At 48.9% G+C, this 26,138-nt stretch overlaps 12 protein-coding genes across 12 annotated transcripts; 6 read left to right on the top strand and 6 right to left on the bottom strand.

Annotated features, from left to right (window-relative positions):
- Window positions 1-689: 689 nt before the first annotated feature.
- On the top strand, window positions 690-2,581 carry BKA55DRAFT_573261 (lactate/malate dehydrogenase). The gene is made up of 3 exons (XM_046193198.1): window positions 690-911; window positions 1,086-1,203; window positions 1,372-2,581. The coding sequence occupies exons 1-3, from the start codon at window positions 858-860 to the stop codon at window positions 2,208-2,210; spliced, it is 1,011 nt and encodes a 336-aa protein (XP_046047401.1). The 5' UTR covers window positions 690-857; the 3' UTR covers window positions 2,211-2,581.
- Window positions 2,582-7,081, bottom strand: BKA55DRAFT_573259 (uncharacterized protein). The gene is made up of 4 exons (XM_046193197.1): window positions 6,726-7,081; window positions 6,523-6,675; window positions 3,406-6,467; window positions 2,582-3,352 (listed from the first exon to the last, which is right to left on the bottom strand). Exons 1-4 carry the CDS (start codon window positions 6,876-6,878, stop codon window positions 2,821-2,823), a joined length of 3,900 nt encoding a protein of 1,299 aa, XP_046047400.1. The 5' UTR covers window positions 6,879-7,081; the 3' UTR covers window positions 2,582-2,820.
- A 724-nt stretch (window positions 7,082-7,805) lies between these two features.
- Window positions 7,806-8,774, top strand: BKA55DRAFT_691990 (Alpha/Beta hydrolase protein; the record flags this gene model as incomplete). The annotated part of the gene is made up of 1 exon (XM_046199703.1): window positions 7,806-8,774. The coding sequence occupies one exon, from the start codon at window positions 7,806-7,808 to the stop codon at window positions 8,772-8,774; it is 969 nt and encodes a 322-aa protein (XP_046047399.1).
- A 92-nt stretch (window positions 8,775-8,866) lies between these two features.
- On the bottom strand, window positions 8,867-11,680 carry BKA55DRAFT_595368 (cytochrome P450; the record flags this gene model as incomplete). Its single annotated transcript, XM_046195795.1, has 7 exons — window positions 8,867-9,693; window positions 9,740-9,875; window position 9,947; window positions 10,004-10,689; window positions 10,741-11,225; window positions 11,279-11,366; window positions 11,429-11,680. 7 exons carry the CDS (start codon window positions 11,678-11,680, stop codon window positions 8,867-8,869), a joined length of 2,475 nt encoding a protein of 824 aa, XP_046047398.1.
- A 307-nt stretch (window positions 11,681-11,987) lies between these two features.
- Window positions 11,988-13,571, bottom strand: BKA55DRAFT_595367 (major facilitator superfamily domain-containing protein; the record flags this gene model as incomplete). The annotated part of the gene is made up of 1 exon (XM_046195794.1): window positions 11,988-13,571. The coding sequence occupies one exon, from the start codon at window positions 13,569-13,571 to the stop codon at window positions 11,988-11,990; it is 1,584 nt and encodes a 527-aa protein (XP_046047397.1).
- Window positions 13,572-14,701: 1,130 nt separating this feature from the next.
- On the top strand, window positions 14,702-17,006 carry BKA55DRAFT_541089 (putative serine dehydratase domain-containing protein; the record flags this gene model as incomplete). Its single annotated transcript, XM_046190343.1, has 5 exons — window positions 14,702-14,872; window positions 14,938-15,054; window positions 15,106-15,942; window positions 16,397-16,486; window positions 16,545-17,006. The coding sequence occupies 5 exons, from the start codon at window positions 14,702-14,704 to the stop codon at window positions 17,004-17,006; spliced, it is 1,677 nt and encodes a 558-aa protein (XP_046047396.1).
- Window positions 17,007-17,502: 496 nt separating this feature from the next.
- BKA55DRAFT_541088 (uncharacterized protein) lies at window positions 17,503-18,628 on the bottom strand (the record flags this gene model as incomplete). The annotated part of the gene is made up of 3 exons (XM_046190342.1): window positions 17,503-17,947; window positions 18,001-18,364; window positions 18,418-18,628. 3 exons carry the CDS (start codon window positions 18,626-18,628, stop codon window positions 17,503-17,505), a joined length of 1,020 nt encoding a protein of 339 aa, XP_046047395.1.
- A 642-nt stretch (window positions 18,629-19,270) lies between these two features.
- On the top strand, window positions 19,271-20,618 carry BKA55DRAFT_703968 (thiamine pyrophosphokinase; the record flags this gene model as incomplete). The annotated part of the gene is made up of 3 exons (XM_046200633.1): window positions 19,271-19,403; window positions 19,439-19,530; window positions 19,587-20,618. 3 exons carry the CDS (start codon window positions 19,271-19,273, stop codon window positions 20,163-20,165), a joined length of 804 nt encoding a protein of 267 aa, XP_046047394.1. The 3' UTR covers window positions 20,166-20,618.
- BKA55DRAFT_541086 (uncharacterized protein) lies at window positions 20,326-21,109 on the bottom strand (the record flags this gene model as incomplete). The annotated part of the gene is made up of 2 exons (XM_046190341.1): window positions 20,326-21,051; window positions 21,107-21,109. The coding sequence occupies 2 exons, from the start codon at window positions 21,107-21,109 to the stop codon at window positions 20,326-20,328; spliced, it is 729 nt and encodes a 242-aa protein (XP_046047393.1).
- A 502-nt stretch (window positions 21,110-21,611) lies between these two features.
- BKA55DRAFT_691982 (acyl-coenzyme A:6-aminopenicillanic acid acyl-transferase-domain-containing protein) lies at window positions 21,612-22,755 on the bottom strand (the record flags this gene model as incomplete). The annotated part of the gene is made up of 2 exons (XM_046199702.1): window positions 21,612-22,655; window positions 22,720-22,755. 2 exons carry the CDS (start codon window positions 22,753-22,755, stop codon window positions 21,612-21,614), a joined length of 1,080 nt encoding a protein of 359 aa, XP_046047392.1.
- A 517-nt stretch (window positions 22,756-23,272) lies between these two features.
- Window positions 23,273-24,717, top strand: BKA55DRAFT_573243 (beta-lactamase/transpeptidase-like protein). Its single transcript, XM_046193196.1, has one exon. It carries the CDS (start codon window positions 23,398-23,400, stop codon window positions 24,595-24,597), a length of 1,200 nt encoding a protein of 399 aa, XP_046047391.1. The 5' UTR covers window positions 23,273-23,397; the 3' UTR covers window positions 24,598-24,717.
- A 427-nt stretch (window positions 24,718-25,144) lies between these two features.
- Window positions 25,145-26,045, top strand: BKA55DRAFT_541083 (C2H2 type zinc-finger-domain-containing protein; the record flags this gene model as incomplete). Its single annotated transcript, XM_046190340.1, has 2 exons — window positions 25,145-25,164; window positions 25,286-26,045. The coding sequence occupies 2 exons, from the start codon at window positions 25,145-25,147 to the stop codon at window positions 26,043-26,045; spliced, it is 780 nt and encodes a 259-aa protein (XP_046047390.1).
- Between the last annotated feature and the right edge of the window lie 93 nt (window positions 26,046-26,138).

The raw sequence follows: 26,138 nt of genomic DNA, 5'->3' as shown, positions 1-26,138 counted from the left end.
GTTCCTTTATTAAGGTCTTCCTTTGTTCCATCCTGTGTCTTGAGAAGTATCTTTTCAGTCAACTTTGACTGACTTTGGCAGTTGTTCACCTAGCTGGATCAGCTAAGAAATACTTTCGCCATGAATGCAGCAGGCTATTGGTGCTCGGTTCTTTTCCCGTACTGCGTACACGTGCAATTGTTTTATGGCAGCTATTCTCTCTTTCCGAGGCACCCGTAGGAACCTGATATATGAACCATCATGTGGTTCTGCAAGCCTACAGCCATTGATCCGCTTTATTCTGGATGTTCACAGGGCATGGATCCCATAAATCCAGCATTTCGGTGTAAGTTGAAGAGCTATACTTACAGTACCGGATGAATGGATGAGTGAATGATGTCGAAGCGAGCCAACCAGACAGCCAGGATGGTTAACTAATGCTTGATTTACGGACATATTCCACCCAAGATCCAGTGATCAGATGGCCTAGGCAAAGTGGTTTTCAGCGCACAACAACCTTGAGACTTCTAAATTTCCTCCGAGCATATATGGACAATCAGAAATTGTAAAAGTAGAGAGATTTACTATATGATAATAATAGGTATTCTATTATATAAGACGTTCTTGTCCAATTTTCCGTGTCTTCCCAAAAAATCGAAATTCCGAGCCTCCTCCGCTCCGGCCCCTCAGCTCGATACGCTAAGCCGAAAGGGGCATAACATGCCTTGAATTGCGTCGCACTGGAGCTTCCCCATCCTCCTCCTTCCGGTTCTCCCTCCCCGTATTTAAAGTGCTCATCGCCAACTTCTTCTTCTTTCCACCCGCATCCCGTCCTTTTTTACCCTTTTCTCCAATTGAAGAGTTAATCAATCGCAAAAATGTTCGCCGCTTCTCGTATCCAGCGCCGTGCTTTCTCGGCCACCGCCCGTGATGTAAGTTAATGCCCTCACTCATGAGCGCACCGATCTGTGCCACTTTGTGTTTTTTCCTCTTCACCGACCGACACCGGCCCGGCTGTTGAGAAGCCATCATGAAATTAGACTTGAGCCTCAGAACAGCTGAAACAGCTTCAATGCTTCCAACAAGTACTGACATGTCTTCTATAGCTCTCCAAGGTCACCGTTCTTGGTGCTGCCGGTGGCATTGGCCAGCCTCTCTCTCTTCTCCTCAAGATGAACCCCCGCGTCACTGACCTCGCTCTCTACGATATCCGTGGCGGACCCGGTACGTAACGATACCAGCAAATTCTTTTGGTCGAGGGCAAACACAATTGCGAATTGGGCATAGACGAGGATCGAGTAACGGTCATGTCGACCACGTTCGCTCAAACTCAATTCGCCTATGTTGCCACCTCAGCCAGATCTGGGCCACCAGCTAACAAATTAAATCCAGGTGTTGCTGCTGACATCTCCCACGTCAACACCAAGTCCACCGTCAAGGGCTACGAGCCCAACGCTGCCGGCCTCAAGGATGCTCTCTCTGGTGCCGAGGTTGTCCTCATCCCCGCTGGTGTTCCCCGCAAGCCCGGCATGACCCGTGACGATCTCTTCAACACCAACGCCTCCATCGTCCGCGACCTCGCCAAGGCCGCTGCTCAGGCTGCTCCCAAGGCCAAGCTCCTGATCATCTCCAACCCCGTCAACTCTACCGTCCCCATCGTCAAGGAGGTTTTCAAGGCTGAGGGTGTCTACAACCCCAAGACCCTCTTCGGTGTCACCACCCTCGATGTTGTCCGTGCCTCCCGATTCGTTTCCGAGATCAAGGGCACCGACCCCAAGGACGAGAACATCACCGTTGTCGGTGGCCACTCCGGCGTCACCATCGTCCCTCTTTTCTCTCAGTCCAACCATCCCGACCTCTCCTCCAACGCTGAGCTTGTCAAGCGTGTCCAGTTCGGTGGTGATGAGGTTGTCAAGGCCAAGGACGGTGCTGGCTCTGCCACTCTCTCCATGGCCATGGCTGGTGCCCGCATGGCTGACTCCATCCTCCGCGCTGTCCAGGGCGAGAAGGGTGTCATTGAGCCCTCTTTCGTCGAGTCTCCTCTCTACAAGGACCAGGGTATTGAGTTCTTCAGCTCCAAGGTTGAGCTCGGCCCTGAGGGTGTTGAGAAGATCCACCCTCTCGGCAAGCTCGATGCCAACGAGGAGAAGCTCGTTGAGGCTGCTCTCGTCGACCTCAAGAAGAACATCGAGAAGGGTGTTGCCTTCGTTGCCTCCAACCCTCCCAAATAAATGGTTTCTGAGCTCACTGCGAGCTTAGAGAACGGCCTAGCTTAAAAAGAACTGGGTGATGTGGCGAAAAGGGGAAAAAAGGATAGAGGTAAACTCTCAGTACGGATGTCTTTCGTGTGAGAATTGGGAACAAGAACCGGGGTGTATGAGCGATTGATATACCCATGCTTTTCTTCCTACTGTTCTACCGCCTCAATAGACTTGGGTATCCGGTCTGTGTCTGTACTATAGCAATGAATGAAAAAAATACCCCAAGATACTGTGTGCTCAGTGACTGAATTTAGCTAGCAAGCGAATACTGGTACTACAATTAGGAGTAGTGAGTTTCTGGAGTCAGTAATATTAACTAGCCATTATAACGTTACAATCATAGCCTTGGGCAAACGAATGGCCACTTTGAGCCTCAAGTACAATTAAAACAATTGGTTGCGTTCATATGATCAAGTCTACCCCATCAATAGTATACACCTACAACTTAGCAGACTGGTAGCTTCTCCAGCCTGCCCATCCCTAATATTTCCCTCCTGTCTATAATAATATGCTTACTCTAAAGCCTCCCATGAGATCTAAACCAAACCCTCAACCATCTCATTATGATTGAGTAAGACTATTAAGTCCTTCCAGCTCGCCACTCCTCGATCTTTCTCCGTCGCTCCTCAACCTTACGTTCAAACTCGGCAACCTTCTCGAGTCTCTTCTTCTCCTCCTCCTCTTCTTTCTTCTTCTGCGCGGCGGCACGACGGACAGCCTCCCTCTCCAGCTGCTCGGGTCGTCGCTCGGCAATATCGCGGGGCCGGTAGTCGCTGAAGAACTTCTTCAAGCTGACCTCGATGATCCAGCAAGCAGCGTAGTCGATGACCATGACGGCTGTCATATTGGTCTTGAACTCGTCCGAGAAAGGAACAAGCTTCATACCCTCGTTGATATCGGGGAAGAGCTCGAGAGCACAGGCAAAAGCAAGTCCGGAGACACCGACGATACCGTAGAACATACCCTTGTTCTCAGAGAGAGACTCACGGAAGGGACGGCCCTGGTAGTTGATGGCGAAGGTGGAGATTTGCTGGATAAGCTGGAGAAGGTAGACGGCAGAGTTGAGCAGAGATGGGGCAAAATCAGCCTCAAGATCAACATCCTCAGAGCGACTGTAAAATGTTAGCTATTATATCAAGTCATGAAGAATAGAGTGTTAACTTACGGAGCAAGTCTATCGCAAAGTCGGGCGATGTAGATCAGAGTGACGATGTGAACAGCAAACTGTCCCAGAATAGAGCCGATGATGTAAACGTTGAAGATGTTAGGCTGAGGACGTTCCTTGCTAAGGCCCTCAACGACACGAGCGCGAGAAATGCTAAGGAAGCAAACCGACATGAGCATACCACTGATGGTGTACTGTGTGTCACCAAACTTGATACCCTCAAGGTACAAGACGGACAAGGAGTAGGCGGTAATAAGACAGTTGAGAGCAAGAATCTTGTACATCTGGATAGTGGCGACGAGAGTGCAACGACCCTGGCGGATGATGTTGGGGACTGCGACGACGTTTCGAAGTTTGGATGTGAAAGGGGCAGCAACTGAGGCATCACCGAGCTTGAGAGTAGGGGGCTCGTCATCTCCCAATTCAGCTTCCATCATACCGGACGCAAGCTTGTCAGCAAAACCGGCAGCCTTCTTAGCAGCCTCGCCTTGACGGTTAGCGTGAGGGCCAGCATCCATTAGAGCCTGAGCGCCAGGAGAAGTGATGGTCTCGAAATCGAAGCCTTGAGACTTGGCGTATTCCTCAGGGCTGACGTTCTTCTTTTGAGCCTCACGCTCGATAGCCTTCTGGAATTGAGGGTTCTGAGGTCCAGGGGGGTAAAGGTGGGCAATCATAGCAGGAACGGGAGGATTGGGTTGGTTGAAGCGCTTCATGAGATCACATTGCTTCTGATACATCTCCTTCATCTTGGTGTTGCGGGAATGTTCGGCGATACGGGTGAGATCTTCAGGAGTTCCGTTCAGCAGAGCAATACCAATGTGAGCCTGCTTCAAAGCACCAACATCGTTGGTACCGTCTCCAGCCATCAGAGTGTAGTAACCCATATCCTTGAGACCAAGGAGAATATCCTCCTTTTGCTTGGGAGAAACACGAGCGTAGACCCAGGTGTGGCGCAGAATCTCATTCCAAGCAACTTGTCCCTTGAACTTTGCAAGAGCATAACCGGTAACACAGATATCCTTGGAGCGAATGATCTCGGGGTCGATGGGCTTGGTGGGGTCGACCTTGATGCTGACCTTATCATCAACACTCTTCCAGACGAGCTTATCACCGTTGGAGTTATCTTCAGGGGCATCAAGAATGAGAACGTCACGATCGACGATTTCAACCTCACGAGCGACATGGACGGCGGTAAGGGGGTTGTCTCCAGTAATCATGACCACGCGGTGGCTGCTCTCGTTCAACATCTGGACAGCCTCCTTGGCATCATCCTTGAGAGGGCAGTGCAGGACGAGGAAACCGGCGAATGTCAAGTCAGATTCAACCTTCTCTCGCTTTAAGTCGTTGATCTTTCCAGAACCAAGTTCAGTATCAATGGTGAGCTGCTTGTATGCGAGAGCCAAAACACGAGAACCCTTGCGAGTGAAGTACTTGTAAGTCTCTTCGTAGTCGTCGGGGATAACCTTGAGCATCTTCTGGATGGTCTCGGGCGCACCCTTGACGCCAGCGAAAGTACCCTTGATCTTGTGGCCGGTCTTGATATCGTTTCCGTGAACCATGGCAACAGAGCTCTGACGCTTGAGAGCAGAAGAGAACTGAAATCGACGCTTGATCTGAACGGTGCCGTGTGTGCTGCCAGCCTTGTTGGTGCTCATAAGAGTGTCATTGCGACCAAGAGTCCAGCCAAGAGAGGTCAGTGTAGCCTTTTCCATGGGATCACCGACAATATCTCCCTCGTCAAGCTTGACAAGGGCGTGGGCGGTGGCAAGAACCAACTTAGTTTCAAGAGAAGCCTCTGTGACAGGAGTCATGGTTGAGTGAGCACCGTCCTCCTCCTTGGTGTCCTTGATCTCATCTTCGTGTCCAAGAGCCAGACCAGCAATACCCTCGACAACGAGATCTTCACCAGTCAGGGTACCGGTCTTGTCAAAGCAAGCCACATCAACACGACCGGCGAATGGAATTCGGAAAGGTTCAGTACAGAAAATAGCCAACTTAGCCAGAGCTGCCAAGCTGGTGTTGACGGCAAGACTAAGCTCCATGGGAAGCTCAGGAGGAACGACACTGGTAACGATCAAGACACAGTCGAGCATGAGCTTAGAGCGCTTGCGATCCTTGCGAACACCCTCATCCCAAACATACCAAGCGGCAGCAATGGCGAAGATCAGAAGGAACAGAATGAAGAAGAGAGCCTCGGCGTTGTTGGCAGAGACTCGCTCAGTGGAGTAGATCATAGTTCGAACCAGGTTACCCTGGGAAGTCTCGAAACCAGTCTTCATGACGATGGCCATAGCGCCGTTATCCGGAGGAGGTGGAACACCGGAGGAAAGCTTGGGCTTCTCCTGGTCAGGGTTTCCGTGGGTGATCTGGAGAACCTTGGTACCACCCCACAAGAAAGCGTTCTTATCAAGACCTTCAGCGTCCAGAGGAGCATCGGAGGGTCGAAGTTGGATGGAGTCCTTGAGGAGAGGAGTACTCTCACCGGAAAGCATAGCCTCGTTAACAATAGCAGTACCTTCGACCAAGAGCATATCACAAGCAACACCGCTGTCCTCCTTGGTTCGGTTGACAGAGGCAAGGTCGCCAGGGAGAAGCTCGTCGCTCTGCACCTCGGTCCACTTGCCCAGACGGAACACCCACATATCGTAGGGCTTGATGCTCATGCCGCGAAATTCGTTTAGGGTGCGCTGACGCTGCCAGACGACAGTACTCTCAAACACGACAAGCATGAAGAGAGTAAAGAGTGAATAGTACCAGTACTCATCAAGCATCCAAAGTCCAACACAGAAAATCTGGAAGACGAAGAACGGGGCGACTGCGTGCTCCTTGAAGAGCTCGGTGAAGGTGGGAACGGGAATATCGAAAGCGTTCTTGCCATAGTGCTGCTCAATTCGCGACAACTCAGTCTGAGTCTGGATACCCTTTGAAGTCTGGAAGTGGCCGATTGAAGGCTTAGGCTCGGTATCGATATCGTACTTGAGAGTGGTGAAAGATTTGGTAGTTGGATCGTAGAGGAAACGACGCTTCTGGAAGAGGAACGAAGTGTTAAGCTTGCCACCAGCCTGCAACGACGATGTTAGTAATTTGAGCTGTTTCTGAATATCACAATCTCCCCACCTTATCACGAATAAGCTTGCAAATCTCGGCGGAACCGGCGTTTGCAATGGGAATAACCTTGATCAACTCCGCATCCTCAATATCCTTTGCCTTGGAGGCCTTGAACTTGCCCTCAAGATCAACACTCCAGTGTGTGCTAAGCCAGACGAGAGACTGCAGAGTGATGATAGTTCCAACCCAAACGACAGTCCATTCCTCCGCACCAATGTACTTTTCGTAGAGCTCGGGGTCAAGTAAAAGGCGAAGAAGATAGGCCAGATAATAGTAAAGGGCCAGATGTATGCGTGAAAATGGAATGACAACGGGCGCAGCAGCTCGGCGTGCTTGATCTGGGGGTTGTCGACGAGGGGTGCCATGGTGGGCGAAAGGGGTCGAGATAGGTGTATCTCGATCTGAGGAGTATTGTTGAGTCTGAACTATATCATTAGATGAAATATTTGGCTCTATTCGAGTGTTTGCGGTTGTCTGCCCGCCGAGTGGCTAAATTTCCCAATTTCTTGGTTGCAACCTGCAAGTCGCGATCTGTACTTTTCGTCGAAGTAATCGATGGGTTTGGCCCACGCCACGCTTAGTACTGTATGGACCGGCGTCTCGGGGCTTGTCATCCACCGATAGCATCACGTGACGCCTTACGGCACGCCATTTGATTCCAAAAGTCTCCATTGACTTCTCAATAATAGCTGCCTAAGCACATTTTCAGTTGCGACTTATTTGGGCTAAATATGATTCAAGAGGCGAATGAAAATCATAATTGTTCAAGACAAAGGAACAGCAATTGAACCTCTCTCTCATCTGACTCTATGACGACAGACCAGTAGCAGGCAGGGCACTGGAAGAAATGTCTGAGACCCAAGCCTGAATCGTGGCACTATTTCTATCTCTGGGATCTAATCTTATCAAATCAGTTGCCTACACATCCAATGAACTACAATGTAGCGCTACAAGCATCCCTGGCATCTTTGAGTACAGTAAGCTGTCCAAACGAGAACCGTACGAACCAGCCAATTATATAAAGAACCTCTTGACTTCTTCAACCCCAGCTTCATGTCTACGGTGAATTCGTTTTGCCGTGATGACAAAATCGCTCGGGTTAATGGTTCCGATGGGTGATGTTATTCCTCCATTGCCGACTCTATACAGGCAATGTTAGAGTTGAAAGTACCCCTCACAGCAGCTCAACCTTCAGCCTCGGTTGTATATAAAGGCCTAAGTAACCGTAAGTGTTCTCTCGAGTCAAACAGAAAACTCAACAATTACGATTATAACAAATCTACTACCTCGTCATGCCTGTTCAATATGACACTGAATTCGCTGAGGCCCTGGCTCTTATCAAATCTGGCCGCCCTCCAGCTCCCCCTGAGACGGCCTTCGAGATGCGATGCAACAACCACGCTCTCTTTGCCAAAGTGTTTCCCATGGCACCCTCTTCTGATATCGTTGAACAGACAGATTATACGGTTAAGAGTTATGATGGCGCCCAGATACTCCTTCGCCGCTATGCAACACCAGAAGTCCTTACAGCGAAAGAACCACAACCTGCAATTCTTGTAATGCATGGTGGCGGTTTTGTCTCGGGTACCGTGGAGATATGTGGAGGAACCAATGCCGCCATAGCGCTCGAAATTGAAAGGCCAGTGTTCGCGGTTGACTATCGTCTTGCGCCTGAGCATGCTTACCCTGCAGCAGTAGAGGATAGCTTCGCAAGTCTCAAGTACCTTATAGAGCATTCAGAAGAGCTAAACATCGACCCGAAGCGGATATGTGTGAAAGGAAATAGCGCTGGTGGAGGTATAGCTGTCGGGACTGTTCTTATGGCTAGGGACAGGGAGCTCGATCCACCGGTTGCAAAGCTAATGGCTATATATCCTGAGCTAGACGACAGGACCTGTCACCCTCCTGATGCTGAGTTTCTCAAACTCGCCACTTGGACCTCACAACACAATGAACTCGCATGGAAGGCTTATATTGGTGAAGACAAGGCTGGGAAGCCAGACGCAGATGTTTCGCCTTATGCAGCACCAGCGAGGGCTAAAAGCTACAAGGGGCTGCCGTCTACATACGTTGGCGTTGGAACATTGGACTTGTTCAGAGATGAGGATCTCGAGTTTGTGAGGAGACTGTTAGAGGACGATGTTGAGGTCGAGTTTCATCTCTGGCCTGGAGTGCCGCACGTATTTGAGTTCCTTGCACCTGGTACAAGATGGCATCAGCGTGCTAAAAAAGCACAAAACGATGCCTTAAGAAGGGTCTGAGTTATTGTGGAGGTAGACGGTATATGGAGAATGCAAAACACCTTCAATTTATGTCAAGTTCAGACGTCTATTCTAATCAGTACGCATTGATATCAACGTTTCCCAATGAAGCTGATAAGAAGCTCCGATATCTTCTCCGGTTGATCCTCAGGAGAGAAATGGCCAGCATCCTCCACAATCGTCAGTTTTGACCCAGGAATAGCATTTTGGAGCTTGTGAGCCCAATCAACCACCTGCCATGCATCATCTGCACCCCAGATCAACTGCACAGGTAGTTTCTCGAGTTCAGCGAGGCGAGGCGCCACTTCTAACGTGTGTTTCGGATGATAATGTCGAACTTGATGCTCAAATAGACTAGGTTGTCCAATGGGTCCCGAGATATAGTCCAGATATGTATCAAGACTTGACTTCTCAAGCTTGTCTGGACTTTTGACGGCAGATAACAGCCATTCTCTGAAGTGAGCTCGATGTTGGTCGCTGTCTGCCTTAATCAGGGCTTCAAGGCCGTTCTGCATCTGCTGTTTGGTCCGCTTCGAAGGATAGCTATCGAAGCTCACGACGTCGATAAGGGTAAGAGACAAAACTCTCTCAGGCGAGAATACAGAGAAGCGCTGTGCGATACCGCCTCCAATATCATGGGCAATTATATGAGTCTTCTCCAAGCCCCAAAGCTCCAAAAGGCCCTCTAAGATTGCGACTTGACCTGTCATGGAAGTGTCGACACCTGAGTCCCATGGGCGTTCTGAGAGACCGAAGCCGAGAAGGTCAAAGACATGGACCTTATAGCCACCATCGACAAGCTTTGGGACAATGCCGCGCCATATGAGGGATGAGGATGGTGTTCCGTGGATAAGGACGACTGGCTTTCCAGTGCCGTAAACACCATAAGCAACACGGCTTCCCTTTATAAGGGCGTTTTCTGTGACGATTGGTTGCACCATTGTCGTTTCTTGTATGTGTTATACTTTGAAGAGCGATCGAAAATCCACCTGATGGGTACTTATAGTGATCCATTAATAATGCAGAGTATGTCGTCTGAAGGGCGCAACTGGAGACAGACGACAATTGCGATGGAGCCGGGACACCGGCACACCGGCAGCCCTTCCAGACAGACGTCATATATCACCAACAAACAGCAAAACTCGAGCACTCATCCTTCGTTTGGTGATGACCCTGCGTCTCGTTCAATGAAGCGGGCTTTGATTCCTGTCAGCATTGACAAGAAATACGAGCGATTCTTGTCTTCGGGTGGCAAGTCAACTTCGATTATAAACTCTTTCACCAAAGCGGGAACGACTTTGAAGACTACCAGCTCTGCTAAATGTCGTCCCGGGCATGACCTGGAGCCGCCGCCCCAGCTGAGACTGACACGTTCCATTGCACGCGCTGCGTCGGGATCTGCAGTCAGCCAACGGGCCGGGTTGAACATATCCGAATCCGAACCAAAGATATCTGGATTCCGATGTAGAGCTACCGGATTGCAGCCGACGGTTGTGTTTGGTGGGAAATGGTAGCCATGAAGACGAAGGCCATCTGAAGGCACTTTGCGCGGCAATGACATGCTGATGACGGGGTACAGCCGCTTGGCTTCCTTGATGAGTGACTGCGTCTCTGGCAATCGTGTTGCAGTAGAGTACTCGGCGGGATTGCTTGTTTCAAGGACCTCGAAAGATACTTGTGCTTGAACATCATCGTTTGAGCCTAGTAGTGCAAAGATAGAGGTAAGTGTTGATGCCATGGTCTCATGTCCAGCACCGAAGTTGGTCACGGCCATCTTGCGAAGGTAAAGTTCGGTAAAGTCAGGTTTGGCCTTATGCAGCTGGATTAGATCCGTGAGAAGGTCTTTGCGATCATCTTTATTAATCTTGGATTTCGTGGCTGCATTAACACGTCTCGAGACTCTTTTGCCGACATCCTAAGCTGATTAGCACCGTAGCATTTTCCAATATCTACAAGGTAATCTTACCGGAAAAAATGGACGGAAGTCCTTTGGTGGTTGGAAGTTTACACCCCAAATCGTACTGAAGAGTCTCCCGATTGACTTGTGTAAGAACTCCAGCTTAGCGACGGTCGGGAACAAGCCAAAGACGCTCTTTCGTCTCCAGCCATGATATGCGTGAGTACCAGAACCATTATCGGTACCATTCTTTAGCATACCGGGCGACCAAGATAGCACGGCTGCGCTAAGGCATTCCACAGCGATGATGTGCATCCATTCATTAAGTTCAACTTGAGTACCCTTCAAGGTCTTTAGCTTGGCAGTGGAGCGTGCAAGAACCTCATCAATGGCAGCTTCATACTGAATGAGGTTGGAGGTTTGATACACGGGCCCGATCAGTCGGCGCTGAATACGGTAGCGTCTCACGTCTCGCTCTGAGAGAAGATCGAGAGTATCTTGGAATTCGGGGTTGAGATGCCAATCAATGTGAGGTTTACTCAAGGCAGTTGCCACTATACATGTTAGTTCCCACTCTGCTATTTTATGTGACATAATTTGATCATACAGTAAAAGTCAGACTTTTCATAGCCACTTCCACTACCTGGTAAAACTATCAGTTGACAGTTATGTATTAGGTGTTCCTGAAATACGAACTGTAAATGGCATGAAAAGCCTCTTTGCTGTCGAACCATACTTCATTCGGGCCAACACGCACAACAGGTCCGTATTTTTTATGAAGCGTCTTTCCCAGATATGCCATTCGCCCCATTCGAGCATTATATGCATGCCAAAAACTTGATATCGCCGCCAGTCTTGGTCCAGGAATACGGGCCAGAGGATGAAAGGATACCCTGTAGATGGCGATAGTGATCGCCAAGATGAACAATGAGAAAATCATGCGCGAGAGTACCTGGGCTAACAGACTGCCCAGCGATTGAATTCCGGTGGAAAAATAAGAGAAAGACATGATGTTAGGGGCACAATCATCACAACGGACGAGACTTGCAAGATCTGGTCTGACACATTTCAGTTGAAAGGTCAAATTTTCCAGGTGCAAAAAGATGTACGTCCGAGAGGTGATCTCCACAATCTTAACAGTTTTAGCCTGGACATTCTTGTTACAAACAAACCATTTGAGCCTTAGAATTAAAATTAATTCGATTCTACTATTTATTGTCTCGTTGTTGCTAATCATTCTTATTGAGACTCTATTTTATATTGAATCAGATCCCTGCATCGGGTGCTTCTTGCTTGTTAGTAAACTCTATTCGACTTCACTCTTGCGCTTCCTTGGCCTTTTGTTTCTTCTCCTCTTTCACTCTCAACTCCTCGCGCCATTTAACTCCACGAACCATGACAGTTATCAGAATAGGGCATCCGAGGACATATAGTCCTCCGACGAGGGTAAAAGCCCATCCGGTGCCCATAGCATCAATCATGGGCACAATTGCTGCACTGGCTCCAGCGCCAACCAAACACCGCGTCAAGTTATTGGCAGCGCTCGCTGTGCCAGCCTTCCTGGGATGGATATCAATCAGCAGCGAATTGACTGTATTATTAAAACCAACGACTCCCACGCCCAAGATTCCACTTAGCACACACGGAACAGCAATATGAGACCGGGCGTGAACGGCCCATCCCCAACAGACGAGCGTAGCAGCCGCGACCATCAGGAGAGGAAAGCCGATTTCTAGACGAGCGCGCTCAATTGGAAAACCGGATAGGTCTTGCTGCTTACTTCGTTCGTATGGTATGCCCTGCTTCTCGCAATGTCGCTTGAAGTTGCGATTTGTAAAAGTACCCACGATGAACGCTGCAATGACTGATCCAGCTGCCATAGGGAGGAATGTCAGTCCGATCTCGAGTTCGTTGTAGCCATATATCTCCTTGAATAAGGTGGGCATGGCAGTGGCTATGCAGTAGAAGCCGGCGAAACAGATACTGCTGAAGCCAAGAAGGAAGCCGGTTTCCTTCTCAAATAGCATCAAAATCGAGTCGAGGACATTTGGAACTTTGAACTTGAACTTCTTGACGGTCGAAGCTCGAGAAGCTTGTCGACTCAGGCCGTTCTTCTCGGACTTAGACCGCTTCCGCCGGGACACGAGAATCTGCCATACTGAACGGTACATCAAAGGCGCTTTGATAGAGCCATCTCCGACGATCTCACGGCATGTTTCTGGGTAGAACAAAGCGAGAAGAACAATGGTTACACCGGCGAATATGGCGAGAAACCAGAAAATTGATCTCCAACCCAGAAATTCGGCGAGCAGGCCACCGATAATTGGACCTAAGGATGGTCCCAGCACAGACGGAACAGCTGTCAGGCCAATGTACTGACCTCTTTCAGCTGAGGTGACAACATCAGCCACAACAGCGAAGCATAGCGCAACAGTGCTAGCAGAGCCAGCGGACTGGAGACATCGAAGACCCAGAAGAGCACCATAGCTAGGTGCCAGGGCAAGGCCAATGTTGGCTGCAATATAAATGGTGAAGCATACCAGGTACGCAGGTCTTCTTCCACCACTATCAGCCAGTGAGCCAATGAACATGGGTGTTATACCCTGGAAGATCATGTAAGTCGTGACAGTAAGGTTGATTTGGGATGTGGTCACGCCCAAGTCTTTGGCTATAGCCGGTAGTGCAGGGAAGTATATCTGGGCCGTCATGGGAGAAAAGAGGGCTGTTGAAGCAGCAGCCAAAACAATGAGACGCTTCTGCCATAGTGAGAAGCTTGAATAAGGTGCATCTGAGACTTCGATTTCCGTATTGGGTTGTTTTTCGGGGTCTTGGTTTGATACGTGAGTGTGAGTGCTCTCACTATCACCAATATGGTCGTCGTCTTGCTTCGGGGTGCTCATCTTCCAATAATTCTTGAAGTTTTACCGAAGGGACATGGCAATGTCATTTTGATCATCGAAAAGAAGAAGAATCATTGAGATCAAGATGAAATAAATAACCATCTGAGAAGCAGGGTAAAATGCTAGAAGTCGATTCTGTTTGGATCGCAAGTGCTAGAATCCACATCTTTCGGTGCCGAGTCGGCACCAGGCGTTGAGGGTGTGCTATGCAGCAAATCAACAACCACTTTGTAATGTAAGTTGTCTTACGATTGGTTGATGAACTCGATCTGGAGACCGCTAATGGAGATTGACGATATTATTTCCGGTATAAGCTGTGTCAGTTGGCTGCTGGTTGTAAGACGGCACTCTTCTCCGACTGCGGGATGACTCAACTTATTGGATAAGTACTGGAGCTGGAGTTCCTCAGAAGTTTTGGATTATTGAGCAAAGGCTGGTAAATTATGAACACAGGGGTATTAATGGTAAGGATCCCGAACTGTTGGGCAAGCTTCAAGTCATGCATGGTCTTCGCCGTGCTGGGTCGACGCAGGCGGTGTAATAAGCTGATCGAATCACTATTATACCTTCGTACCAGTATTTTTTGGCACCTTGATTGACTGTCAGAAGTTTTCTTGCTTCCTGAGGGCCTCTGTCTTCATGATCGCAGGGCTCCACTTTGATAAGCCAGATGGTGTCGTGAGATACGTTACTGAATTAGGTAGCGGCATGAGTATTAGGGCCCTGGCAGATCTGTGAAGAAGAATCGATTCATGGAAAAGGAAGTTGATCATAAGATGCAGAATGAAGGGGTCTTGACGTTTGTAGGTTGAAGCTTCACGATGATGCTGAGGCATATCGTCAATTATTGTTAGTAATTGCCCGCGGGAAACTATCGGCGCTAGAACTTGAGCCCGCCGCGGAATTGGTCTTGACTATCTATCTATACTCAAATTGTAAGGTCGCCGTCACTGTAAATACCGCTCATCAGTGGAATAATACCTCAGGTCCGTGATCCAGCTGAAGCAGAAGAAGTATAATTCAAGCAGAAGATTCTTAGTGACGCCCAGTGTCGCTCCCCGCATTCTTCAACTTGCCCCACGTCGAGCACTTTGATCAAACAGACAAGGCAACTTAGATAACTCTTCATGATGGACTATTCACTTGAGAATCACAAAGCTTATGTCGGAAAGCACGTCTCAGAGCTTCCTACACCATCGCTAGTTGTCAATCTGCCTGTTCTCAAGACGAATGTCGAGACGTTACATCACGATGTCGAGAAGCTCGGCATTGGCTTCAGACCTCATGTCAAGACACTGAAGGTATGTCATGTATCTATACAATTCGCCATAAAGGGAAACCTATGAGCTAACTTGCTGTTCTGCAGTCTCTTGAGGTGACACGGTTAATGATGGCGGATGGAAAATACAGAGGAATCATCGCCTCTACCATCCCTGAGATCCGAGGTGCTTTACCCTTGGTCAAGGAGGGCATCTTGGAAGAGGTGAGCTTGACCAAGGATTTATGAAGATGAGAAATACTAAGTATTCCACAGTGTCTGTATGGTTTGCCTGTCTATCCTGGTGTTCTGCCCCGATTGATTGAGTTGCGAAAATCACTACGTATCATGCTCATGGTCGACAATGAGCAACAGGTCGAGTTTCTCGAAGAGTCGGCTTCAAGCAAGCAGCCTTGGGATGTCTTCATCAAACTCGACGTGGGATCGCACCGAGCAGGCGTTGAAGCCAATAGTGCCGCACTGAATCGCTTGGTAGAGCGCGCCGAGAAGTCGTCTGCCATTAGTATTTACGGATTCTACTGTCACGCGGGTCATTCGTATGGAGGTCGATCGCGAGACGAAGCCGAGAAGACGCTCAACATCGAGGTGTCGAGCGTCTTAGCCGCAGCTAAGCTTCTACCCTCTGATCGCCAGCTTGTCATCTCCGTTGGTAGCACACCAACAGCACATGTCGTTGAAAGTCTCAAGGCTTCAATGCCAGAGAACATCAAGCTCGAGCTTCACGCAGGCAACTTCCCTTGCAACGATCTGCAGCAAGTGTCAACAGGTCTTGTGACCGAGACACAGCAATCCGTGTCTGTAGCCGCTGAAGTATGCAGTGTTTACCCAGAGAGGAACGAAGCGCTCGTGAACGCAGGTGTAATCGCGCTGTCGCGTGAGGCCAGTGCCTTTAGCGGATTCGGCCGAGTGGTGGGCAGTCCGGCGTGGGGTGTGGTCCGATTGTCGCAGGAGCATGGGATCCTGGGGACGAGCGAGGGACGAAAGGTTGATGAGGACTTCAAGGTTGGACAAAAGGTTCAGCTGTGGTGCAACCACGCTTGTATAGCTGCTGCTGCGTTTTATGTGTATTATGTTGTTGATGAGCAAGGCATCGTGAGGGACACATGGATTCCTTGGAAGGGGTGGTAGATAATAAGCAAGTCATCAATTGATTGATTGTCACTGAAACTTGATCAGCATCAGCAAAGAATTGGCTCTTCTGATTCGCTCCCCCAGGTCCTGTTCCTGACTCCAATTTCTTCCGAGCAAAGGGAAATCCTGCTTCCTTGTTGAATGAGAGAGTCTAAGTGGGTCTCGAGCCGCATACGTCATCGGCGAATTGCGGAAGCTCAGGTTCAAAAGGTGCGGGCTTCATGATCTGCGTCACATGAAGAGCCATCTTCTCTCCTCCATCTTTTCCTCGGTCACGATACTCTTGGTTTTTCTCGATCAAATCCGCTGTTTGCGACAAACACAACAGAATAATACATCCTCAGCAACTTGGATCTACTCTCTAATCCCCCTCTCTACCCCGCCTTACCATCAGTAAGCATACACGTCACTGTAGCGTATTTGTGCCCAACATCAGATCACTGACTCTATCACAGTGTCTTACGCCGACGTTGCTGCCAGCGGTCCCAAGCAGAGCCCTGAGGAGGTGAGTTGCTTCACATACAACATTATGTCTCTGCGACCACTCTTGCTAACCCCTCCAGGCTGCTGCCCCTCAACCTCCCCAGGTCATCACTGACGAGTCCGCCTCCACCGCCTCTTTGGTAGATGTTGATATGCCTAGCGTGCACACTGTCCCCAACGACTTCCTTGAGCAGGAGATCAAGACTGAGACACAAGCTGCCCGCATAGAGCTAGAGGAGGAGGCCCGCGAGGAGAAGCGAAAGCGTGATGAGGCTGCCGCCAAGGCCAAGCGCGCCGACAACTGGCTCATCCAACAATTCTCTCGTCTGTCCGATGGAAGTGCTACTGGCCTTGTCATCGCCAACCTTGCTACCGTTGTCGGTTTGGGTGCATACCTGGGCTACAAGGGTTGGGGTCTCTACGAGAAGGGCAAACTTGACTGGAAGGCTGTCACTCTCGGTGCTGGTATTCTCGCTTCTGTAACAGCCGCCGAGGGTGCTGTTGGACGATATCTCTACAAGGGCAAGAAGGGCGGCTCCTAGGAGTTGAGCGGCGATGATACCCTACAACGACGCCAAATGCCGATGTACCTTACGCTCTTCGAATACGTATACGTCTACTTGAGGCCTTGAGCATTATCTAAACAAACAAAGCCTTGCCTTTGAATTGTTGATCGCTGAAGGGAACGAACGTTGTTCATGGATGATATGATATAGTTTTTTGTTGTACTGCATTTTTACACTGTTTCATAATTCTCTACTCTGGTTGATACCGGGTTACTACTCATCTCATAAGTTTGGAGGCACAAGAATTGATACCTATATTCAATGATTCTATTCTCAAATGTACCTCGCAAAAGTGGTTCAAAGTTGTGAACCATCAAAACTTTGAGATGTGATCGTGTCTATTAATTTCGTGGCCTCTGTCCTTCCTCATCATACAGCGTTGGTACAGATGGACAACCTCGTCCATGTCAAGATCCTAAATATTTTACAAAAAGTAGATTTTCACCTGAACAGCGCCGAACCTTTGCACCTTTTACTGCTTCTTCGCGGCCTTCTTCTTAGCCTCCCTCTCCCGCTCAATAATCTCGATTTCGGCATTGGCAGCAGTAGCATCATGAGCTTGTGAAGGCTCGACGAAAACCTCCTTCACGGGAACCTCAGTCTTGTGCATATCCTGCCACAATTCTGGGTTGTGTGGCTTCTCTATGGGTGTAGCGACATCCTGAACCTTTCGGGATTCGATAACGAGGGCTTCCTTCTCGGCTTCGTTGGAAGTGGCTCGGGGAGGGGCTTGTTGATCGGGCTCGGCTGCGGCAGAGGAGTCTTCGGGGAGTGATTTGAAGTCGGTAGCGGGGACCTTTTGAGCGTCTGGGGCGGGTTGCTCATCGCCAAAGTCGGGAGTGGGAGCACCATCCTCGTCATCGGCGAGCTCGGCGCCGTAGATTTCGGGGTATTTCTTAAAGCACTCTTGCATGCCCCTATTCATCGATTAGCAAATTGCAAAACTAGACAGTCGTTCGATATGACGTACTGGAACTTCTCGATACAGTCCATACCCTTAGGCTCCTCCGTCGAGTACACAAAGCAGCTGAACGCAGTTTTGAACTCCTCGCCGCAGGGGCCGTGAGCCATGCCACCCAAGCAAGGGCAGTCCCAGTTAATCTCTCCAGTCTCGGGGTTGAAAGCTCCTTGCTGGTCGGCCTCCTCTTCTAATGCAGCAGGTGATCCATCGGCGGCAGCGGCTTGGGTATTGGATTGTTGAGGCCCGGAGGGTTTTGATGACTCGGCGGGCTTCTCGCTCTTGGCCCTGATCTGTTTGCGCTTCTCCTCGAGGACGGAGTCGACGGTAGGAAGGTCATCATCGGAGAAGGCAGCGGGTGCGGGAACCGTTTTTGCTGTTACGTATTAGTCGTATGGTCTCGAATTCTGATCATCAATTGCAACGTACAGATAGCCTCATCAGCGAAGATGGGACTTGTGTTATAGTAGTAGACAGCGCCGAAAGCCAGACCCAATCGTGCCACAGAGCTCTTCCATGATCGGGACTTGTCGGCGGGAGTAGCTGTCGAGTTAAATCGTCGAGGGGCTGCGCGGATCGTGTTGGAGCGCAAGCTGGCAATTACAGGCCTCGAGGCCGATCGCATAGTGGTACGATACATTTTGGATTACAGAAGTTAACAAAGAAACGAAAGTCAAGGCACGAAATCAAGAGATACAAGAGGAATTGGTCAGCAATGGTGGAGCATCGAAATCTTGGAGTATGATGCTTGGAAATACTTGGCCCTGGTCTCCGAGATGCCGGGAAGTTGCGTGAAAAAAGTGTAACCGTGATTTAACCGTCCGTGCTCTTTATCTGATAACAGCCTTATCGCGCCATGACGTTCCCCCACCACTGGCTTCTACCTATTGGATTTAGGTAGCGCGCATTCATTCCTGATCATATGAGCTGCTTTTATGCCCTCCTAGAGCTTGACGTGCAGACTGCGTCTAGATCTCTTTTTGACTTTCGACCTAGGTTGTGGCTGTTACAGTAGACCAAAGCTTGTTTTGCCAAACACGTTAGTTCAACTGATCAGCAGAGGACAAAGGAAGAAAGGGAGAAAGCTGTCGCACAGGGAATCGAGGGGAAGTTTCTCGAGCTAGACATTGCCTCGCCATTTCTCAGGGAGAGGAAAAAGCAAAATCATTTTTGACCTAACAAGTTGCGAATATCACGCAAGGGACACGACGATCTAGATTGCATCTATTGCATCTTTTTCTATTCCTTGCAAGTCGCATACTAACTAAAGATATCCTCAATCATGGCATCCAAATCTTTCGAATGGCGACCAGCAAAGCTGCTCCAGGACTATAACATAGGCCAGGACTTTGCGCTGCTCATTCTAAACCAGCCGTTGAAGAACGGCGTCAATTTGCGCAAGCTCTGGAAGAACTGTACGTAGCTTGACATGCTGCTCTTGCGACATCAGTGCTAAAGGTCCATTTCACAGCTTCTGTGAGGGTAGCCGCAGATGGCGGAGCGAACCGTCTACATAAGCTGTCGTCGTTCCACGGGAAATACGTACGTTGCGATACTGGTCGTGGACAATAATGTACAACGATTTGCTGACTCTATAGTCTAACCTTCAACTCATCATTGGCGACCTCGATTCTCTCACCCCACAAGTCCGCGATTTCTACTCGTCGCAACCCTCCCCTGCGAAAGTCATCCACGACGCTGATCAAGAGTCGACCGACTTTGCAAAGGCTATCAACTGGATTCGCAAAGAATACCCCGAGGGTATTGATATTGTCGCACTTGGAGGTATCGGCGGCCGTGTTGATCAGGGTCTTTCTCAGCTTCACCACCTGTACCTCTTCCAAAACGACCCCAATTATGCGACAGGTCGGCTCTTTCTTCTCTCCGGCTCAAGTTTGACATTCTTGCTCAAGGCTGGTAGCCATCAGATCCAGGTTCGAGAGGAGGGAGAGGAAGATGTCTTTGGTAAGCACGTTGGTATCATCCCTCTTAAGGGAGCCGCCAACATTACGACAAAGGGCTTCGAATGGGACGTCGAGAACTGGCATACAGAGATTGGCGGCAAGTTGAGCACTAGCAATCATATCCTACCCGAGTCCCAGGTCGTGTCAGTGACGACGGACAAGGATGTATTGTTCACAGTAGCACTCAAAGAAGGTGACGGTGATGACGAGTAGCATAGTGCTTCAGACAAGAACGTGTTGACTTGGCGTGGTATGATACAAGCAAAAGAACAACACAAGACACTCAAAAAACTCCATGCGCCGCGCTGATGTCCCTAAGCTTACATTTCTGTGACATTCCTCTTCCAGATCACAATCCCATTCGGTTTCTTTTCTATCGCAAGAAATGGAGCACCAGCCAACAGAACAAGAAGAATATCACCACACCCGCAAAGAATATCCATTTGTCCTCTTTCGCCCGTCGCTCCACCATGCGGATCGTGTCGCCACTGACGCCAAGAGTGTTGGCGACGTTGTAGAGTCGCTTTTGGGTGCTCTTGAGCATCTCACGCTGCTGACCTAGATCGCCCAGTACAGCCTGTCCGCGCGCAATGTAGTCGTCCAGTGCTTGGTTTGTGTTTGCGAAAAAGTTCTGCTCCCTGAATGCATGTGCCTCGCGCATCTCGTCTGGTGAGCCCGTTGTCAAGGCGCTGGCTTGAGGTGGGTGTCGAGGCTGGAACGCAGAGTGCGTGTTTGTTGTTGTAGCGTTCGCATAAGGGTTCTCGGGTGTAGCATTATACGGTCTTCGGCCAAGAAGTTCTGTGCGATTTGCCTGATGTTGAGCATCATCACGAGCCTTCTTCAGCGAATCGACTTGCGTTCGAAAATCAGAGAGATCTTCGCGGAACCTCTTTACACGTTCAAAGCCCTCTTCTTGCTTCTTGGGAACGATTTCCTGACGGGCGAGGGATTGGTATTCATCGAGGGTCTTGGTGAAGGAAGCGATCGAGGCGGACACGTTGCCAATTTCGGAGGGAGATGCTTGGGGTTTGCTGTTGAGGTTGGAGAGCTCTGCGCGGAGAGACTTGCTTTGCCGCAAGGCGGAGTTGTAGGCGATGTTCTAGGTTGAGGAGTCAGTGGGTGTATACTTGAAATATTTGTTCGATCTAGCTTACCATGGCGACGGATTTGAGGTAAGAAACTTGAGGTTGTCGAGCAATGCAACGACAACTTTCATCATGATTTCTCGGTGTTCAGATACATGATAAGGCCAGATCTCGCGGAACGGATTAATGACATACCGTCTAAGACATGTCAAAGCTGCTTACCCTGCATCTTCTAGACTTCCGAGAGTATGATTGCAATACCTTGACCAGAAATTTCTGGTGGTAACATTATTCTGGTTGTTATTTTTGTAATTTTGTACGATTCAATATCACCTCTATCTAATAAACTCTATGCGAATAAGCTCTCGTTGCTCAAAGATGACTGGAATGCATGGCCGTTCACCAACGAGTTAGCCACAACCTTCACGTTAAAATGCCAGAGTTTTGCAAAGTCAAAGATTAAATCTGTACGGCAATACGACTGCTTGGCAAATATAGCGATATAGCGACATGGGGACAATAATGACTTTCGTCATCTCGATTGCAATAGAGGTTTGTTTGTATGCTCTCCTGCCTAAGCTGAGCCTGGTGATAGTTCAATTCTTTCAGTCCAATTCGTTGGCCTTCCCATGGTGACGATCGCTTTTCTCTTGGCCAGGTCCATGTTAATGGTGAAAAGTGTCGCTTTGCCATTTCCGGGTGAGAACTGATCACGGTTGATGGCTGTCGGATATCCTTGCTCATCCTTGAAAAACTCCAAGAATGAAGAATGGTCGATGGTTGAAGTGGCTAATCTCTCATCAAGAAGCTGTGCGATGCGCTTGATACGGTCTTTGGAATCTGGTATCCAGCCGGGCTCATCTACTCCGGGATGGTCAAGGAGTAGATGGTTCGTATGAACAAGTGTTCCGTCGCCGTCAAAGTTGATCTCCTTGATCCCTATGCTGGTGCATTCCAAGCCTATAGCTTCCGATGGATCTGACACGAGAATATGACCACTTCCAGCCGTGCCCTTCGCATACAGCTTATCGGCTGCCTCGCGTGCCGAATTTGATTCCAAAGCTGTTCTTAGGGCGAGATGGATGGGAATTTTAGTGTTATCAACGCCTCGAGCTCGGATGGCGTTCAGACAGGTTCCTACGCCAGAGGAGTTAATACCGATCTTACCAATCACACCTCCCTCAGTCACCATAGAGATATCAGGTACATCTGTTCCAGGCTGAGAGATATGACAGACGAAAAGATTCGGTGCCTGTTCAGGCTGCCAATCCCAGTTCTGCGCAAGGAGAACTTCCCCGTTAGGCTGACGATACGCAGCGCTTGTGCAGCCATCAGTTTGAATAGGTGCACTGGGGACTCGAGTATATAAGCCGAATGTAATCTCTGTTCGAACGTTGAGAGCGACGATATCCACCAGCTCAAAGCCCGCGCCGTCTGCTAAGCCCTGAAGCTCCTCAACGTAGCGTGGTGATAGCTTCAGCAGGGGTTGGATATACTGTTGAGCCTCTTGACGTACTGCTTCCCAGTTCATGGAACATGATTCTTGAAACAGGTCTTTGTAAAAGGCGATGGATCCTACGACTTTGTCCTTTGCAGCTGTGCCATGTTGATAGCCGATCTGATTTTGTACACTGTGTTAGTCTAACGGCCTGGCTTTGCATTAATTGAATAAGTGCGTTTACCTCATAAGGTGTGCCTGAGCAGTGAACTTCCAGCATGATGAGTTGTTTACAAAGGATGAATAGTAGATAGTGTCGGAGTCAGAAGTGAGACCGCCCACTTACCCCAACATGAGGATTATATACCCATCAATACCGCATTTCCAATCAAGAGCGGGGGGATAGCCCAGCTAACGATTCCAAGTTATCCTGGTAGATCTTTTGTCGTATACAATTACTCTTTCTAGCACAACATTACACATGTAGTTGACGTGATCATCGTGATTTTGTATGGCTGATCCTTTGACATCTGTATCAATGTACTCACCTGACTGCACTACGACGTAGTCCAATTTAGTAATAACGAACTTGAAGCCTGTTAGTGAACCAATTTCGAGGTCTTCGTGTCATCATAGCATGGATCTAAGCATTTGCTGTAAACTTCAGAGTTCGGAGGGTTATAGCCGGTTTGGCTCGGCCGAGGCTGCCGATAATAGTCACTTTGGGTGGACACCACAGAAGGTAATGATAGATCATGATTGGAGGTCTGATGAGCCTCTTATTAATCACCGGAATCCATCTCCGTTGTGTAGCTTCGGATACGACCCGACTTCAGCAAATAGTCAAACTTGAAAATCTCAGTATCAGCGATACCAAGCTTCCTCTATTGAACTCATCGAAATTTGAAGACACAGAATCAAGATGGGGGACTTGCCGCATCTGAGTGATCAGATCGGAAGCTTTAGCTTATCGTCTATTCACCCGGCTGATCCAGCTTACACTCCGCTTCTCTATCGACTCCGCGAAGAAACCTTCCAGAACCGGACAACTCAAGTCAGACATGGCTCATACCTCAGGCGTTTTACTAGAGATACCTCTTTCGACATAACTGCGGCTATCAAGGAGAAGTCTGGAATTGATCTCAACAATTTCATGCAGCGATATGGATTGACTGGCTGCGTTGTTGTTCAGAATGGAGCCATAAAACTCGAAGAGTACAGGCACGGAAACTCACAGGCGTCTCGAAACGATGTCCAGTCAGTCACAAAATCCTTTGTTGCAACAGCTCTCGCCATTGCTCAGCAAGAAGGAAAACTATCCGTCAACGACCCAGTATCTCGCCATGTCGAGGAGCTGAAAGGAACTGCCTGGGCAGACGTGCCGCTACTTGCTCTATCCAGCATGTCTTCAGGGGTAGTTGAGCAATCAGAAGAGGAGCGACCGGCTGACGTGCCCAATCCCATGTATGCCATCGAGCTTTATCCCCAGACTGATCCCGAGGCAGTTCTCAACTGGCTCAAGACGTCGAGGAATGTGGCTGAGCCTTGGGAAGAGTTTCACTACTATAACCCAAACTATTACGTGTTGTCGACGGCTATCTCACGTGCAACTGGAGAGCCTCTGAATGAATATATCTCGCGCAAGATATGGGATCCTGCTGGAATGCAATACGATGGATATATACGAACAACTGGCGCTGGACACGTGGATGGTCACGGGGGCCTCTCAATAACTTTGACAGACATGGCACGCTTCGGATGCTTCATTCTCGAAAGTTTCGAAGACGGAGGAAGAGGTCCCAACGTTCCATCTGGTTGGTTCCAAGACATATCCGATGCCAAGAACAGTGTCGGGGCTAGGGCTCTTCAACCAGATAACTTTGTCTCCAACTTTGGCTATGAGAGTGGTTGGTGGACTACAGGCAGGGGTGGAAAAGAATACAAAATGGGTGATGACGGTGCGTTTGCGGCGATTGGAATGTATGGCCAGTCTATCTACATAGTTCCAAAGTTGGACGCCGTGATCGCTATTCAATCTGGGTATCCAGAGCATGAGTTGGACTTATTCACGAAGAACGCAGAATTGGCAACTGCCATACTCAAGGCACTGAGAGAGCGGTAATGTGTTATAAAAGTTACAAGTAATTAAAATTTAGATCTTTGAATCTTTTCACACTCTGCCCTTAATCTATCATTGTCCAAGGTTCACGTTTCACATCAGTAGCCTATCAGAGCTGAGTACTTAACAGATTTTCGTGAACCCATGAATTTTAACTCAAAGTTTTGATCTGTCACACCTCTCAGTAGGTGGTAACTTTCTTATTCTACACCTTTCATTGGCTCCTGATATCTATGCTGTTCCTGAACTATCAACGTGCTTACAGTTTGCTGTCTTTGACAGACCACGAGATGGTTTCTAAGGTGTTTCTGAAAAGTCAAGACATGCGTGCCTTAGTAGAAAGGTTTATGAGAGACTCTCCTTGAAGTCTTAGCAGAGAAACATCTTCTTCACTTACAAATTCTTAACCAACTCTGAACACAACTTCGAGTGGACTAGAGACAATTTGCAACCCTATCGTGCCTTTTCTCTTTTTCAAAATCACGAGACAATCCCAAGCAACAACTTGAATCTGTATTGATAAGTCTTAACTGTTTCCCCATCAATCAACATGCAGCTTGGCAAGCCTTGGTGCAGCACCTGCTGCGTCCACTTCAACACCTTCGAGGAGCACCGCGAACACTCAAAATCTGAAGAACAATAAGTACCCTATATTTCTCATTCTTGATTACATACGCTAACGTAATTGCAGTGTGTTCAAGATCCAGATTCGATATAGTGGTCCGTCTATTCCTCGTTATGTCAGGGAGAAGGTCATGGAAAATTGGGAACGAGCCAAGGAATCGTGGAATGAACTCCGAGATACAAAGTCAGGAGACGAGCTAGAGTCCGATCAGGCAGAATTCCCAGAATTCCACGAAGAACTCTGTCTCTTTTGCCGCCACATGAGTTTATCCTTTGACGAGAACATGGCTCACATGAAATCATGTCACAGCTTCACCATCCCAAACCTGGATAGCCGTGTCACTGAACCTAAAACTGTTGTGCGATATCTCCATCGCATCATATTCGGCTTCTACGAGTGTATTTCCTGCGGCAAGCAACGTCACACGTTGGAAGGAATCCAACATCACATGGCCGCCAAGAACCACTGTCATTTCCAGATGACACACGAGATTCTGAGATTCTGTGAGAACGAAGATAAAGGCAGCGCTCAAGAAACTCAGATCATACGATCAATTCAAGTTTCCCATAAAGACAAGGCTATCATTCAGAGTCCCACGCTGCAAAGATCTGCCCAAGTTCTAATGCGTGAGAGTACCGGGGATGACCATCATATCAACGAAAAGAAGCAAGAGGAATGCTGTATTGTCGAGAACTCACAGGACGTTGTCATCGAGACTGAAACTCTCGAAACGCCAGGGGACCAAGTCGAAGCGACTCAACAGCTACACAGGGCTTTCCACGAAACCCCCCCAACGCACAGGTCCGAGAGGCGTACGTTTGGATGAGATTTTCCAACATTCAACTCGGGACGAGTGGAGTGTAGCAAGAGTGAATATATACCTGAAGCTTATGGGTTATAGCATGGAGGAACTGGGTTA

The sequence above is a fragment of the Fusarium redolens genome, assembly GCF_020744475.1.
Source record: "Fusarium redolens strain MPI-CAGE-AT-0023 chromosome Unknown BKA55scaffold_11, whole genome shotgun sequence".
NCBI classification, from domain to species: Eukaryota; Fungi; Ascomycota; class Sordariomycetes; order Hypocreales; family Nectriaceae; genus Fusarium; species Fusarium redolens.
The sequence above is the reverse complement of the archived record's forward strand: the minus strand, read 5'-3'. Positions and strand labels throughout refer to the sequence as shown.